Source organism: Mobula hypostoma, chromosome 1 (assembly GCF_963921235.1).
Source record: "Mobula hypostoma chromosome 1, sMobHyp1.1, whole genome shotgun sequence".
Classification (NCBI taxonomy): domain Eukaryota; kingdom Metazoa; phylum Chordata; class Chondrichthyes; order Myliobatiformes; family Myliobatidae; genus Mobula; species Mobula hypostoma.
Genome location: NC_086097.1, coordinates 160,975,028 through 160,991,211, shown reverse-complemented (window position 1 = coordinate 160,991,211; position 16,184 = coordinate 160,975,028). Strand labels below are relative to the sequence as shown.

At 41.0% G+C, this 16,184-nt stretch overlaps 1 protein-coding gene across 1 annotated transcript in view; it reads right to left on the bottom strand.

The window, feature by feature from the left end:
- trpn1 (transient receptor potential cation channel, subfamily N, member 1) overlaps positions 1-16,184 on the bottom strand; it is a 222,881-nt gene that overhangs the window by 80,551 nt on the left and 126,146 nt on the right. Inside the window, exons 10-14 of the mRNA XM_063040655.1 lie at positions 12,332-12,430; positions 10,385-10,585; positions 7,146-7,247; positions 4,470-4,568; positions 667-795 (exon numbers count right to left, since the gene is read on the bottom strand). Coding sequence (XP_062896725.1) covers positions 667-795; positions 4,470-4,568; positions 7,146-7,247; positions 10,385-10,585; positions 12,332-12,430 — 630 coding nt within the window. The remainder of the gene's footprint in view (positions 1-666; positions 796-4,469; positions 4,569-7,145; positions 7,248-10,384; positions 10,586-12,331; positions 12,431-16,184) is intronic.

Below are 16,184 nucleotides of genomic sequence, written 5' to 3'. Positions count from 1 at the left end.
TTGCTACAAGAACATGGGTTCCACAATTTGTTTGGGAATGAGCAGCCTTGATCCAGAAAAGTTAAAGGTTCACATTTGGATTCATAGTGTAATTGAAAACCACAATATTGTGAGTAAGGAGAGAGATGCAGGTTTTTGAGCTCATATTCAATAGGATTAGATGAACGATGGAGGGCAGTCCAGATGCTATACTTAACCTGGATTCTCCACTTCTGCAGAGATAAATAATGGCCTAGTTTTAGTAATGCACTTAGCCAGGGTAAAAAAAAAGAGAGAACTTTTTTGAGTTAAAAAGGGCATGCTTGCAGAAGTTGAAATAAGAAAAGGGAATCAACTTTGATAACATAAAGGTCAATGAAGAGAAATGCAACAATTCAAATAAGGTGGCATAAGCAATGAAATTAGATAAACCAGTAAAACAATCAGTGGTATGCTGACTTTAATAACTAAGGGGAGGAAAAGAGAACTTGGATGAACATGCAAATTTTTTGAAGGCTTACCATTAGAGTTATGTTTTTGTCCAAGACAACCTGTCCTACTCTAACTTATTATGACATTGGTATTATTTTTGGTGGTTGGTGAGAGGCAGGAGGCATAGATTTAGATTTCTAGGTCTTTCAGCTCCTTCATTTGCTTGAATCATAAAAATACTCATCTTTCTTTTACCTGGTTTTCCTGGTTGACACACACAACAGCCTTGAGGCGACTCCTCTCATTGGTCAGGTAGTTCAGGATTTCTTCCACAACATTGACATGACAGTGCCGGACTGCAACGTGAAGTGGATTCTCTCCAGCCTAAAAGGAAGCAGTCATCACATCATATAGTAGTTACTAAAAACTGGCCCTGCAATATACCCATTTTTCTTATGGTATTGCTAATCCTCAAGCTGAGAGCTACATTAAACCACATGAGCAATCGAGTTATCTGTACTCCTCGGATTCTGACCTCTTGCACAAATCAAAATTTCCGTGAGTGCGATACTAGTGACTGCAAGGCTTTGGAATTCCTTCACTCCCTCTTGCCATCTTTATGTTAGGTTTCCTTAGACCATATGATATATTGGGCCCAGGATAGATCCTCAGAGATGATGACACCCAGGAACTTGAAATTGCTCCTCCTCTCCACTTCTGATCCCTCTATGAGGACTGGTGTGTGTTCCCTCATCCTACTGTTTCTGAAGTTCACAATCAATTCTGGGGTCTTACTGATGTTGAGTGCAAGGTGGCTGCTGTGACTAGTTGACATATCTCACTCCTGTATGCCTCCTTGTCACCATATGAAATTCTGCCAATAGTTTGTCGTCAGCAAATTTATAGGTGACATTTGAGCTGTGCCCAGCTACACAGTCATGGATGTAGAGGAGTGGGCTAAATATACATCCTTGTGGTGTGCCAGTGTTGATTATCAGGCAGGTGGAGATGTTATTTCTGATTCGCACAGACAGTGGCCTTCTGGCAAGGAAGTCAAGAATCCAGTTGCAGAGGGAGGTACAGAGGCCCAGGTTTTGGAGCTTTTAGGTCAGACCCGTAGGACTGCTTGTGTTAAACATTGAGTAGTGGTCCTTTCCCATACCGAAAGTTGATGCAGCCAGTTAGAATGTTTTCCACGGTACATACAGTACATATACTCTTTGCCACACATCTATAGAAGTTAGTCAGAGTTTTAGATGACATGCCAAATCTTTGCAAACCTCTAAAAAAGTAAAGGTGCTGCCATGTTGTCTTCATGACACTTCTGTGCTAGAAATAGATTCTTCAATTCATTGACTAACCACTAACCATCAAGCACCCAATTACATTCATTCTACACTCAAGCAACACACATCAAAGTTGCTGGTGAACGCAGCAGGCCAGGCAGCATCTCTAGGAAGAGGTACAGTCGCCGTTTCAGGCCGAGATCCTTCGTCAGGACTGTCCACACAACTTTGATATCTGTTGCTTGAATTTCCAGCATCTGCAGAATTCCTGTTGTTTGCATTCTACACTTATCCCATTTTGTTCTTCCCACCTTAATCATCACCCTGGTGGCTAGCATTAAACATTACTAGATCAGTGATGTATGGTATATGGTTGTATATGGTGACATAGATGTACTTTGATAATAAATTTACTTTGAACTTGTAAATTTGAATGTCAGAAACTGGGACCCTACTGTAAAAGACTCAGCTCCTGATTCCTGATCCCCCAAAATCTTTCCAGCATCTACGTGGCATAAATCAGCAGCATGACAGATACCTTCACTTGCCTGGATGTAGCACCAACAATACTCAAGAAGCTTGATGCCATACATAAGAAAGCAGCCCATCCACCATCACTATCACCAGACAGTGCATGCGCTGTGCCATGTACAAAATGTACCCTTTACACCTTTCACCTGCCATCTTGCCCTCCCCCTCCCCACCTTTGTATTCAGTCTTCTTCCCCCCTCCTTCCAGTCCTCATGAAAGGTCTTGTCCCAAAATGTCCCGAAATTATTCCTCCTCATAGATGCTGTCTGACCTGGGTTGCTCCAGCATTTTGTGTGTGTTACTCATAAACTATATTAATAAGATTTATATTAAAACTGAAAAAGTGAAATTATGAGAACTGCATGGGTTCTTTCATGTAGAAAGAAGAAATCTTGTGGATGTTTTGCTACAGGTTCACAAACTTTAAAGCATTTTACAAATGTTGATCTATAAACAAAATTGCTGTTTTGGGGTCAGAAAAAGGAGGTGATCCCTAATATATGAAATAGAGTATTCTGTAGAAGTTGCTGTACTCAGCATTAGGTAGGAGTGTGGAATGCTCAGTTATATGTGGATGATTTGAATGTAGATGCTGATGATGTGATCAGTAACCTCACAGATAATACTAAGATCAGCAGAGTTGTTAACAGTGTGGAGGATAGGGTCAATCTTCAGGCGATATGGATGTGATGATAAAATGGGCTGAGAAATAGCAGATGGAGTACTACTGAGGGCAGGATATATATTGTGAATAGTAAGGTCATAATGGGTATTGAGGAACAGAGGGACCTCAGTTTGTGAGTTATTAGATTCTTGAAGCTAGCAGCACAGGAAGATAAAGTAGTTTAGATGGAATATGCGATGTTGCCCTTCACAAGTCAGGGTATTGATACAATAACACAGAAGTTATGGTCCAGCTTTAAAGAGTCTTGGTCAGATCTCAGGTGTAGTACTATATGTAGTTCTGGTCTCCACACTAGCATCAGAGAGGGTGCAGAACATTTTACTTATGAGGATGCACATGAGGTTGTAGATGCTGGAATCTGGAATAAAAAGCAAACTGCTGGAGGAACTCAGCAGGTTAAGCAACATCTGTGGAGGAGAGGAAAATTGTTGATGTTCCGGGTTGAGACCCTGCATCAGAACTGAGAGTAGGGGAAAAAGGAATTCTTGACATTATGGTCTGAGATCATTCACCAGGACTGATCCTCAGTCCTCATTAAGGGTCTCAACGCACTGAGCTACCCTAGCACAAAGACGAGAAAATCTGCAGACTGTGGCGATCTAAGCAACGCACACACAAAATGCTGGAGGAACTCAGCAGGCCAGGCAGCATCTATGGAAAAGAGTAAACAGTCGATGTTTCGGTCCGAGACTTTTCTTCAGGACCCTTCATCTGTCCTGACGAAGGGTCTTGGCCCAACACGTTGACTGTTTACTCTTTTCCATAGATGCTGCCTGGACTGCTAAGTTCCTTCAGCATTTTGTGTGTGTTGCTTGACCTGCCCTGGCAGTTGTTTTAGATTATGAGGAGAGATTGGAAAGTTTAGGTCTGTTTTCCCTAGCGGTTTAGAGAAGACATAATTAATGTAGATAAAGTTATAAAAGATATAAACATGGTAGACTGCAAGAATCTTTGACCAGAATAAAACTTGAGGACTCGGGTTTAGGATAAGAGGTAAAAGTTCAAGAGAGGAACTGAAAATGACTGTTTTAACCCAGGCAGTGGTGAGAAGCAGAATTGCTAACAACATTTAAGACTTGACTAGATGAGCACTTGATTCACCTGGGCAATTAAGGCTTCGGGTTGGTAGCTGAGAGTAATATGGAAGGTTGCTCACAGGTCGGTGTGGATGTGACGGATGGAATGGCCTGTTTCCATACTGTATAACTCAATGACAGGATTCGTTTGAAGAATGAGGATACAGCCAAGAGGCAGCCTGACAAGAATGTAGGGAGGAAGGAAGATTAGAAATTTCCTCTATGAAGTGAGGTGGGGAGAGGCTTGTGTGGAACAGTTGGTCTGCTTTTGTCCTATAAAACATGACATGAATCTGTTACATGTAGAAAGGGAATGAAAGAGATTTAAGCCAAGATTCTATTGAATGTCAACACGTCTGTATTGAATGGTAGAACAGGCTTGACAGATCAAAAGTCACATTCATACTTCTATCTACGTGCTTTCATGTTTCTCCATGATATATTTGTTCAATCTTTGTGGGCGGTGTTGGGCCCTCCTACCTTGGACTGCCATGTTAGGTCACCTCCCTCCTCAATCAATGCTTGGACCATTTTCAGGTTGCCGTACCGAGCTGCTATATGCATGGCCGTCTCACTATTCTGTGGACATCAAATAGATGACATTAACCACACTACGGCTCTGAATACCCATCAAAGATAATAAGTCCCAAGCCTTCTGGAACCTCTCGGTATAAATTTTGCTGTAAGAACAAAATTAACCAACTGTTCCAAAGAAATTTGAACCAAACTAACCTACTTTGGTTTTACATTGAAGTACTGTTTGTAGTTAAACTCCTGGTAAATTTGTGGCAAGATATGCATGCTGAAATCGTCTCACACTCACCTGTGCAGCTGTACACCAACACAAGCTCATGAGAGGTTTATCAAACAATGTAGTAATGTAGCCTTAGAGTTATGTTCAAAATTTATGCAGAGCACAATCCAAAAATCAGATAAAATTACTGAAACTGGGTAAAACATTGAAGGTTTAATTTGCCTTAGGAAAGATTCACCAATGTTTCCTTGCATTGATAGATCATTTTATTTCCTTCTACATTAATAGTGTGAATATTTGAATGTGTTAGTTTAAGAGATCCATGTTCTTTCCCATTACAAGTCAACATATCCAAACATGCTAAACATGAATTGATGTTCTACAGTATTCTATATATACTGCACAGAGCAACCTTTATAACCTCTATACAACTGTGGTCAAGCTTTATTTCATCATGTATTTTGCACTTAAATAAGTGCAACTGCTGAATTGTAGAGATTGAATTATTTATTGTTATTATTATGTGATTTCATAAAGTAGCATTGTGTAGCATTGATAGTCCCTGTAAATAAATGTATACTGGTCCAGTTCAGCAATGGAACTTATCATATATAATTTTCATAAAGTTTATTAAGTTATGACAAAATATATCCACAATTCAGACTTTAAGTAACTGCTCTTTCCATCAACCAAAACAAGGATACATTTCCCTTTGTCCTCATTGGAAGTCTCCGCATTCAACATGTCCTCCATATTTCCCAACACCTCAAATGTAATGCCACAACCACTTGTACTTTCATCTTCTCTTAATCTTCAGTATCCTGAAAGGATTATTCTATACAGCATGTTCTAATTTACTCTTCCATCACCACCAAAATCAACTCCTTTATGTCATGCCACTTTCCCAGCAACTGTAGAAGATGTCATAAACACAAAATACCCTGCTGATGCTGGGGTCAAAGCAATACTCACAACACGCTGGAGGAACTCAGCAGGTCAGGCAGCATCCGTGGAAACATTCAGTCAACGTTTCGGGCCGGAAGGGTTCTGGCCCGAAATGTTGACTGATCGTTTCCACGGATGCTGCCCAACCTGCTGAGTTCCTCCAGTGTGTTGTGAGTGTAGAAGATGTCAGTTCTCTTCTCCTTTTACCTTCTCCCTTCCTGCATACTTGTCCACAAATGCTCTTCCAATAATGAATTATTGTCACTTCTGAGTAGAAGTACTTCACTTGATAATTGTGATAAGCACTTAACCATTTTGGGAAAACCAAACACATTGAGGGTTTCAGCCTTGGAGAGGCTGTTATTCAGTCTGGAAAGACATCTATGAGCTTCCAGTTGTCTTTTGTTCTAATTTTTCATTCCACAACCAATCTAATATCCCACACTCCTCCAATGAATCTCAGAGCAGCTGGGGAAATAGAAGCTAATCTTCCAATTATGTAAATTTCAGCCTTCTTGTATTCAATTTGGCTAGAATGGAGATGTGAAGGAATTTATTTAGCCAGAGCCCGGTAAATATGTGGAATTCATTGCCACAGACATCTGTGGAGGCCAAGTCATTGGGTATATTTAATGAAGAGGTTGATAGGTTCTTGTTTAGACAGGGTGTCTAAGGTTACAGAGAAAAGGCAGGAGGGTGGGGTTGAGAGGGATAATAAATCAGCCAGGCTGGAAAGGTGGAGCAGACGCGATGGGTTGAATTCTGCTCCTATGTCTTATCATCTGATGGCTTTGTGAGTACTTGGTTATTCCAGTCTTGTAACACATTTGCAATCACAGGCTATTTTCCCTATTCACCATTCCTCTAGTCACTTCAGATTTCATTAATTTCCTACTTACATTTTGTTATTCACCAATCTTTATAATAATATATCATTATATCAATCTTTATACCAATATAGCAGATCCTATAATATAATATACAGATAATTCTCTAATTCTTAGTTCCCATGTAAATCTTGTTTGCTGATGTGGATCAGTCCTTTATTAAGATTGACATTAGGAAACCCTCTTAGTGACTCTTCAGCTTTTAAGTCACTTCATTAGGTGTTGTGTTATTGAGCTTCCATAAAAGAATATTCAATAGAGGGTAAGCTTCTTTGTTCAACCTAAATACCTTACTTCAACCTCATGGTGAATTGCATTCCAACTCTTCAGTATTCGAAATGCAATATGAAGTACTTTTGTGATATTGATGCCTGTCAAATATAATTTCTTAAAGGGCATTTGGGAGCTTGATTTTTCCTCATACACACACAGTGTGAGAATGTTAATTCTGTTGTGCTCTACATCAGTCTCTCCAAGGTTGCATAATTCAGTGGGAGATTTCAAATACTGCCCCCTACTCTATCCCATGACTGCTCTACATGCCTGAAGTTTGATTATGTATATTCTTACCTCTTGCTCAGCATTTACTTCTGCTCCACTTTTTAACAGCATTACTGCCACCTTCTCACCATCTTTTACTTGAGCAGCAACATGCAGTGGAGTCTCCTGCACCTGCAGAGGGAAAGGAGACGTAATAGGACTCAGTTATGTGCAAGAAAGGGTTGGCACAAGAATTAGATCGAGTTGTATAAATCTCATGCCTGGAGAGAAGCTTACTTTTTTATACCCTTGGAATTCCCAATGCCCTTCACCCTCAATGAACTTGTTCTTAAGTACAGTTACTTTTATAGTGTAGGGAAATGTAGCGAGCAATTTGTGCAAAGCAAGCTCACCTCAATGTGAAATAGATAAATGGCCATTAAACAATCCCTATGTTGTAAGCACAGAAAGAGGCCATGGAGTAGGATGATTTTTAATACAGAAAACATGGAGGAACTATTGCTTTCTATTGTGTTTTTTAAGATTCAAGAATGTTTATTGTCATTCTTCAGTACAAAAGATTAAAGGAGAATGAAATGATTACTACTCTGGATCCAATACTGCATAAAAAAGTCAATAAACATAAAGGTAACAATAAAAACATAATTCCACAATAAATATAAAAGCAATCATATAAAACACAACGTAATTGTTATATACATAGATGGATTGCATGTGAAGTACCCAAAGTGTTGCTAGGTGATGTGTTTGTAGTGGTGGTGGGCTGGGTTAATGGATGAAGGTGTTGACCTGCCTGCTTGGGGGAAGTAACTGTTTTGGACTCTAATTGTCCTGGCATCGATAATGCATCGGCTCTTCTCTGATGGGAATGGGACAAACAGTCCATCGGCAGGGTGGGTGGGATCCTTCATGACTTTGCTGGCCTTTTTCTGGCACTTTCCTGTATATATGTCCTTGATGGCGAGTAGATGAGTGCTGGTGATGGGTTGGGCAGTTTCACTACCTGTTGTACAGCCCTCCTGTTGGTTGCAGTGCAGTTTCCGTACTGCACAGTGATGTAGTATGTTAGGATGCTGTCAGCTGTGTATCTGCAGAAGGTTGTGAGTATTGATGTGCAAAGACCAGCTCTCTTCAGCTTCCTCAGAAAGTAAAGGTGTTTCTGAGGTTTCTTGTCTACAGAGAATGTGTCCTGGGACCATGAGAGTTTGTGCAAGATGAACACTCTGAGGAGTTTGAAACTGCTCACAGTTTGCATTGCTGTGCTACCGACGTGAAGAGGACTTGAGTGGTGAGTAATGGTTCAATCTTTGAAGGAAGGTGAAGCATTAGTAGTAAGACCCCACTCTCAGTTCAATTGACTTATATCAGGAATTCAGAAAGTTTGCTATAATATAAATTAGGGCCTGTGAACGTATCATATCTCCATTTAATATGGAATCTATAATATGTTAAAGGCATGTGCCTGCACTGCCCACTTCATTTTTTTTCCTGTCTTTAGACCCTTGGCTCAGATGTCTTTAGGATGGCACAAGCTGCACATACGGCTGTTGATGTTAACCACCTGTCACTAGGAAGCACTGTTGAGTGATTGAATTCATCTGTGGCTCCTGAATTTGCATTGCAGGCAATCTGTTTCAGGCCACCATATGCGCTTGGGCCTGAAACCTTGTGCTCAGAATCTGGGGGGGAATGACAGTGTCAACGCCAAAGATCTACTCCCATCACCTGAGAACGGGGGGGCAATGTCTCATGATAAGGGGCCAGTCAGTGGAAGGGAATAAGTCATACAGAATGGAAACAGGCTCTTTGGCACACTGACCTTCCAGCAATTCTACATTAATCCCATGTTAGGACTGAGAAAGTTCTTTACTCAGAGATGTAAGTCTCTGAAATTCTGCCTCTCTTGAGGGCTACTCATTATTTTCAGTTATGCCACACGCTAGGCATAGATCAAATACCATCTACAAATTTGCTGACGATACAACCGTCATTGGTAGATTCTCAGATGGTGACGAGGGGGCGTACAGGAGTGAGATATGCCAACTAGTGGAATGGTGCCGCAGCAACAACCTGGCACTCAACGTCAGTAAGACGAGAGAGCTGATTGTGGACTTCAGGAAGGGTAAGACGAAGGAGCACATACCAATTCTCATAGAGGGATCAGAAGTGGAGAGAGTGAGCAGCTTCAAGTTCCTTGGTGTCAAGATCTCTGAGGATCTAACCTGGTACCAACATATCGATGTAGTCATAATGAAGGCAAGACAGCGGCTATATTTTATCAGGAGTTTGAAGAGATTTGGCATGTCAACAAATAAACTCAAAAACTTCTATAGTTGTACTGTGCAGAGCATTCTGACAGGCTGCATCACTGTCTGGTATGGAGGGGCTACTGCACAGGACCAAAAGAAGCTGCAGAAGGTTGTAAATCTAGTCAGCTCCATCTTGGGCAGTAGCCTACAAAGTACCCAGGACATCTTTGGGGAGCAGTGTCTCAGAAAGGCAGTGTCCATTATAAAGGACGTCCAGCACCCAGCGAGTACCCTTTTCTCACTGTTACCATCAGGTAGGAGATACAGAAGCCTGAAGGCACACACTCAGCGATTCAGGAACAGCTTCTTCCCCTCTGCCATCCAATTCGTAAATGGATGTTGAAGCTTTGGACACTACCTCACTCTTTAAAATATTAAGTATTTCTGTTTTTGCACATTTTTAAAAATCTATTCAATATACTTTCTTTCTTTATTTATTATGTTTTATTTTATTTATTATTATTAGTATATTCTCTCTCTCTGCTAGATTATGTATTGCATTGAACTGCTGCTGCTAAGTTAACAAATTTCATGTCACATGCCGGTGATAATAAACCTGATTCTGATTCAGATTCTGAGATCAATAGATTTTTGGAGGTTAAGAGAATCACAAGACGATGGGAATTGAACATGGGTACAAAATGTGACATGGTATTGAATGGCATATCATAGTCTACTCTTGAGTTACGTTCAGGTCTATGCAACCACGTAATTTTTCAACATACTGTCTGGCTTTATTGAACGGAGTTCACCTGGGGGCAATGAGAATGGTTACAAGAGAAAGTATCTTCTCCTTTCACTTTAGGCAGTAATATGAAATAAAATAAACTAGCTTCAGGCAACATATTTTAATAATTTTGTGTCAAGATATGTGAAGTGAGGGTAATTACGAGTTAGACTACCACCACCTCCTTAACACAATTGCACTTGGACCAGAAACACAGATTTGTTAACGTGGCCTTCATTGGTAATCTCCAGCACACAATAACTATTTCTTACCTTGCCTCCTTTGAGCTGAACCTGAGCCCCAAAGCCCAGCAAGGTCTGCACCACCAGAGGCTTACAGTGCTGCACTGCAATGTGTAGGGCTGTGTAGCAATCCTTTGTCTTTGCATCAACATGCGCCCCCTTCTGGAGTAACACTTTCACTACAGTTGCATGCCCTCTCTTTGCTGCAGTATGGAGGCACACTGCCCCAGACTGGAGGAAGAAAAAAAATTTAATATCATGAGAAAATATGCTAGAAATACAATCCACCGAGAATTTGTTAACTTATTTCTGAAATTCCCTAGGAGATCCTTAGGAAATAAATTTACTGTTTATTATTCTAGATTTTTAAAAAATAAGTCTACACAGTTTTTCATGGTGAATATAGAAACTTCAGAAGTTATTGGATTTTTGAACCACTGGGAAATTAAGGGATATGGGGACCAGTAGATGATAGAGGCTTTGTGACTTACCTGTGGTTTTACTTCTTATGTTCTTCAATATTAAAAAGTTCCTTGTAATCATACATTCCAATGTACATTACTTCAGAAGTAATACAGACTGTTATAATACTTCATGGAACAGACTTAAAGCAATTATAGTGACATAGAAAAACAAGTCTTCAGTGGGCAAATTTAGAACAATAATGATGTCAAGTTACATTATTACAGATTCTCTGGGAACTGAAACATAATTTTCCATGTCACTTCACATGGTCAAGCACTGAAGACTTCTCATGAATGGAAATATACAGAAATAAATGCTTTGAAAAAGATTTTACGACCATGTACTTTTAAGCAAAACACAAAACAATTGTATTTCACATTAACTAAAATTTACAAGCATTGTCACAGTTCTGCCTCATGGTCTTCTGAATATCACGTAGACAAGTGTAAGGCTGAGAGCTTACCAACCTGAACATGGTTTAATGGGGATAGTTAGATCGGAAGGGGGAGGGAAATAAACAAGAAAACCCCCACAACAGCTACTATCTCCATATTGCAATTCTGGATGCTTTAAATTACCCTTAAGAGGTACACTTTTATTAGGTTGGTGTGAGGCAAAAATATCCCAAAGCATTGAGTCATTTAAGAGAGGCATTGGTGTACATATGGGCAGAAAAGAAATCAGTCAAATGCTTAAAGGAGTATCATAAAAAAAGGGAAGAGATGTAAGGAGATGGAGAAGCAGAGGAGGGAATCCTAAAGCTTCGGGCCTCAGCAGCTAATGTCATGGCCCTAAATCTGGTAAATTAAATGTATGCATGAGTGAGAAACTAGAATCAGAGGAATGTGTGTCACTGAAAAAAGTAGAGAGTGGGAAGGAATTACAGAGAGGAAGGGAAAAACCATGGAGGGATTTGAAAACAAGGTCAAAAGTCTTTAAATTGGGTCTGGTTTCATATCTAATGCAGCAAGATGCTTGCCATCTGTCTCAGTCACAGGACACTGTTACAGGAGATCTTCCTCATCTGAGCCTCCAACAGGCTCCAGTTAAGTTCTGATGGTTTCCCTGACATTACCATAATACTGGCTGAACTGCTAACACTTGTGGAACTATGCATTTTAGCTTGGAGATGGAGGGAGAAAAGTTGGCAAAGAAATGCATGTTTTTAAAGAAAAATATTAATTCCTTAAATTCCTTCTTTCTAGTTCCTTAAAATGTACACTTAGCGGGATGGAGTCTGGAGAACTGGGTTAAATTCATGGGTACAATATGTCAATAGATACAGGAGGAGCCGAACTATGAGGAAGTACTGGCTGGAACTTCTGAACCGTAGATCTGTGGCCTCTCCCCTCAGAAATACTTCCCCTTTGGGAGAGCCAGATTGATGACTACAAGAGAAACAAAACTTGCCAAACTGGTGCAGACATCGTACAGCTAAGCTCTACCCGGCTGGCTTGTGGTCAAAGACGCAAGGTGAAAGAAACAAAAAGCACAAAAAGGGACGATTGCTACCTTATTGGGCATGTGGAGAGGGACTCCTTTTTTCAGGAATGCCAGCACTGTTTCAGGGTGGCCGCAGTGTGAGGCGATGTGCATTAAAGTACTTCCATCCTATTGATAAAACACATTATATCTGTTTATGCAACAGTGATAGCTTTAAGTTTTTATTTCCATTAAAAATAAGTACTGTCTCTGGTATAGGCGTGAGGTATACAAGCCTGATTCCAAGCTTGCAGAATCAGCTGACTTCAGTTCAGATGGCAATACTGCTCTTATTGTTTCTGGAATTGGCATGAAAAACCCAGAAGGATAAGTCACACTTGCATGTGTCGTTATATCTTATATAGCCTGATTGTATCCATGTTGATGGTATTAATAGGGTAGCTTAAGTGTGCAGGGCACCTGCACTCAGCCCAAAGGAATGGTATTCAGCTTCCTGTTTCTTACCACTCTAATTCACCATGTCACTCCTACTGTAACCAGCATGTGCAGTTCTGTTCCAAGAAGGTTCAACTCAAGCTTCAGGAACAAAATCTCATCTTTCTGGGCATATTACAGGAGTCAATTTAAAACTCGGCAACCATAGATCATCACTCTTTATTTTTGTCTATAGCAGATCTAGCCTTTCCTATAATAATTTTGGCTTAGCTTTTCTTTTTTTTTGTATAGTTTATGATGGGAATGTCCCACATACTCACCATTGGAGCAAAACTTTATGTTGACAAAGAAGCTTTATCTGTTACTTCATCACCACATTAAATTGTCTCACCCTATCAAAGAAATTATTTTTATTCTACCCACTTGCTCTGCTACTTCAATTAACTTGTTTTTTTTCTCTCTCTTTCACTGTTCTGATGGAGGGTCTTGGAGCTGAAATATAAACTGTTTTTCTTTCCACAGCTACTAAGTATTTCTAGCATTCTCTGTGTGTACTTCAGGTTTCCAGCATCTGCATTTTTCTGGATCTTACTTTACGTTTTGTTACAGAACATGGAAAATAACACAGGAATAGACCCAAAAACGAGAAAATCTGCAGATGCTGGAAATCTGAGCAACACACACAAAATGCTGGAGGAACTCAGCAGGCCAGGCTGCATCTATGGAAAAAAGTGCGGTCAACGTTTTGGGCTGAAACCCCTTGGCAGGACTGGAGAAAGAAAGGTGGGGGGAGGGGAGAAGGAAACGTCAGGTGATAGCTGAAACTTGGAGGGACAGAAGGCCATGGAAGAAAGAAAAGGGGGGCAGGGAGGAGCACCAGAGGGAGGCAATGGGTGGGCAAGGAGATAACATGAGAGAGGGGCAAAAGGATGGGAAATGGTGAAAGAGGGGAGGGGCATTACTGGAAGTTTAAGAAATCGATGTTCATGCCATCAGGTTGGAGGCTACCCAAATGGTATATAAGGTGTTGTTGTTCCTCCAACCCAAGTGTGGTCTTATCCCGACAGTGGAGGAGGCCATGGATGGACATATTGGAATGGGAATGGGAAGTGGAATTAAAACGGGTGGTCACTGGGAGATCACACTTCTTCTGGCAGACAGCTTGTAGGTGCTCAGCGAAGCGGTCTCCTAATCTACATTGGGCCTCACCGATATGCAAGCGGCCACACCGGGAGCACCGAACACAGTATATGACCCCAACAGACTCACCTTACCTGTAAAGACTGTTTTGGGCCCTGAATGTTACTGAGGGAGGAGGTGTAGGGGAAAATGTTGCACTTGTTCCATGTGCAAGGATAAGTGGGGAGGGACGAATGGACAAGGGAGTCGCGTAGGGAGCGATCTCTGTGGAAAGCAGAAAGTGGGGAGGAGGGAAAGATGTGTTTACTGGCGGGATTCAGTTGGAGGTGGCAGAAGTTTTGCAGAATTATGTGCTGGATGTGAAGACTTGCAGAGTGGTATGTGAGGACAAGAGGACCCTATCCCTGGTAGGGTAGTAGGAGGATGGGGTAAGGGCAGACATGCATGAAATGGAAGAGATGTGGTTGAGGGCAGCATTGATGGTGGAGGGAATGAAGCTCCTTCCTTTGAAAAAGGAGGACACCTCCTTCGTTCTAGAATGAAAAGCATCTTCCTGAGAGAAGATGAGAGCATGAATAGACCCCTCAACTTACAATGCGTATTTTAACCATAATACTATGTAAAAAAACTTGACTTGTAAGTCTCCTTTAAACTTTCCTCCCTCACCTTAATGATACAACCTCTAATATTTGATATTTCTACACAATCTATGCCTCTCTTAATTTTATATGCAGAACTTCTATCAGGTTGCTGTTCAGCATCTGATGCTCCAGAGAGTACTGAAATACTCCAGATGTTTGCCACTTAGACAATAGACAATAGGTGCAGGAGTAGGCCATTCAGCCCTTCGAGCCAGCACTGCCAGATCGTGGCTGATCATCCACAATCAGTATCCTTTTCCTGCCTTCTCCCCATATCCCTTGACTCAGCTATCTTTAAGAGCTCTATCTAACTCTTTCTTGAAAGAATCCAGAGAACTGGCCTCCACTGCCTTCTGAGGCAGAGCATTCCACAGAACCACAACCCTCTGTGTGAAAAAGTTTTTCCTCAACTCTGTTCTAAATGGTCTACCTCTTATTCTTAAACTGTGGCCTCTGGTTCTGGACTCCCTCAACATCAGAAACATGTTTCCTGCCTCTAGCGTGTCCAATCCCTTAATAATCTTATATAATAAACTTCTCGTACTCTTCAGTCCTGGTGAATCTCTTCTGCAACCACTGTAAAGCCTTTGCATTCTTCCAAGAATGGGGTGACCAGAAGTACACACAATACTTCCAACGCAGGCAAACCAAATGTTAAAACAGCTTCAACATGACTTCTGAGTCTTTCTGCTCCATGCCCATTCGTTACTATTCTACCAATGGAGCAACGGACCTGCGCCTTGAAATCACTCTGTATACCAATGCTCCACATTTAACGTATAATTTCCTCTTACATTTGACCTTCCACATGTGCAAGAATCTGTTCCCTTATCATATTGGCATTCCAATATATTTTCGCACTCATATGTGCTGCTGTCTCCTGAGTTCATAAGAGTCTGGTTCTCTGATGTTACTCATATTTGGATGCTAATACGTGTTCCTGATATTGCAGCCATGATTGACTAGTGGAGTCTAAATGTATCATCACTGTGTCCATGTCCATTTAATTGCTTGTATTTCAACAGCATGTTTGTTGAGGTGAGATTTGAACTCCCATCTGTCAGGTGCGGATCTCAGGGTGTCAGTTCAACAGTGTAATCACCAAGCACCTTGCAACTTCCTGAAATTGTTATGATCAGGGCAAGGATGTATTTCCCGCCCTCCCATTGTGCCACATCCTCTGTGCTCCACAGGAATTGTGCCTGCCTTTAGTCACTATCCATTTTCCAGTGGCTATAAAGTAGCAGACATTGAAGGATACAACTGACAGTCGGGATAGTATTTTATCATGTGCCTGGCTTTCCAGAGAGAATGTGAAACTGGGCAGTATCAGCTGTTCCCCACATTAATATTGGTTCCCTCACTACAAACAATACCAACATCAATCGAATCTGAATGTCTTGGACCTTTTCCCTTCAGCGTACAACTTCATGTCATTAAACATGTTACCCTATAGTGGATAATGGAAGGAACTAACTACATCACAATCATCTGCCAATGAATTAGCTTCAGTTTCAGAAGCGCATTTTATTTTTAATTGTTTTTGGTATTATTCTAGCCGAATGGCTAGCTTGTGTTTCCTGCTATATGGAAACATCCATATTTACGTGGCTTCATAAATCCCCTAACTGCTCTGCAGCCAATCAGAGGCAGTTTTGAAGAACAGTTGCTTTTGCAATGCAAGAGAATGTTTTTTGACAAGTTAT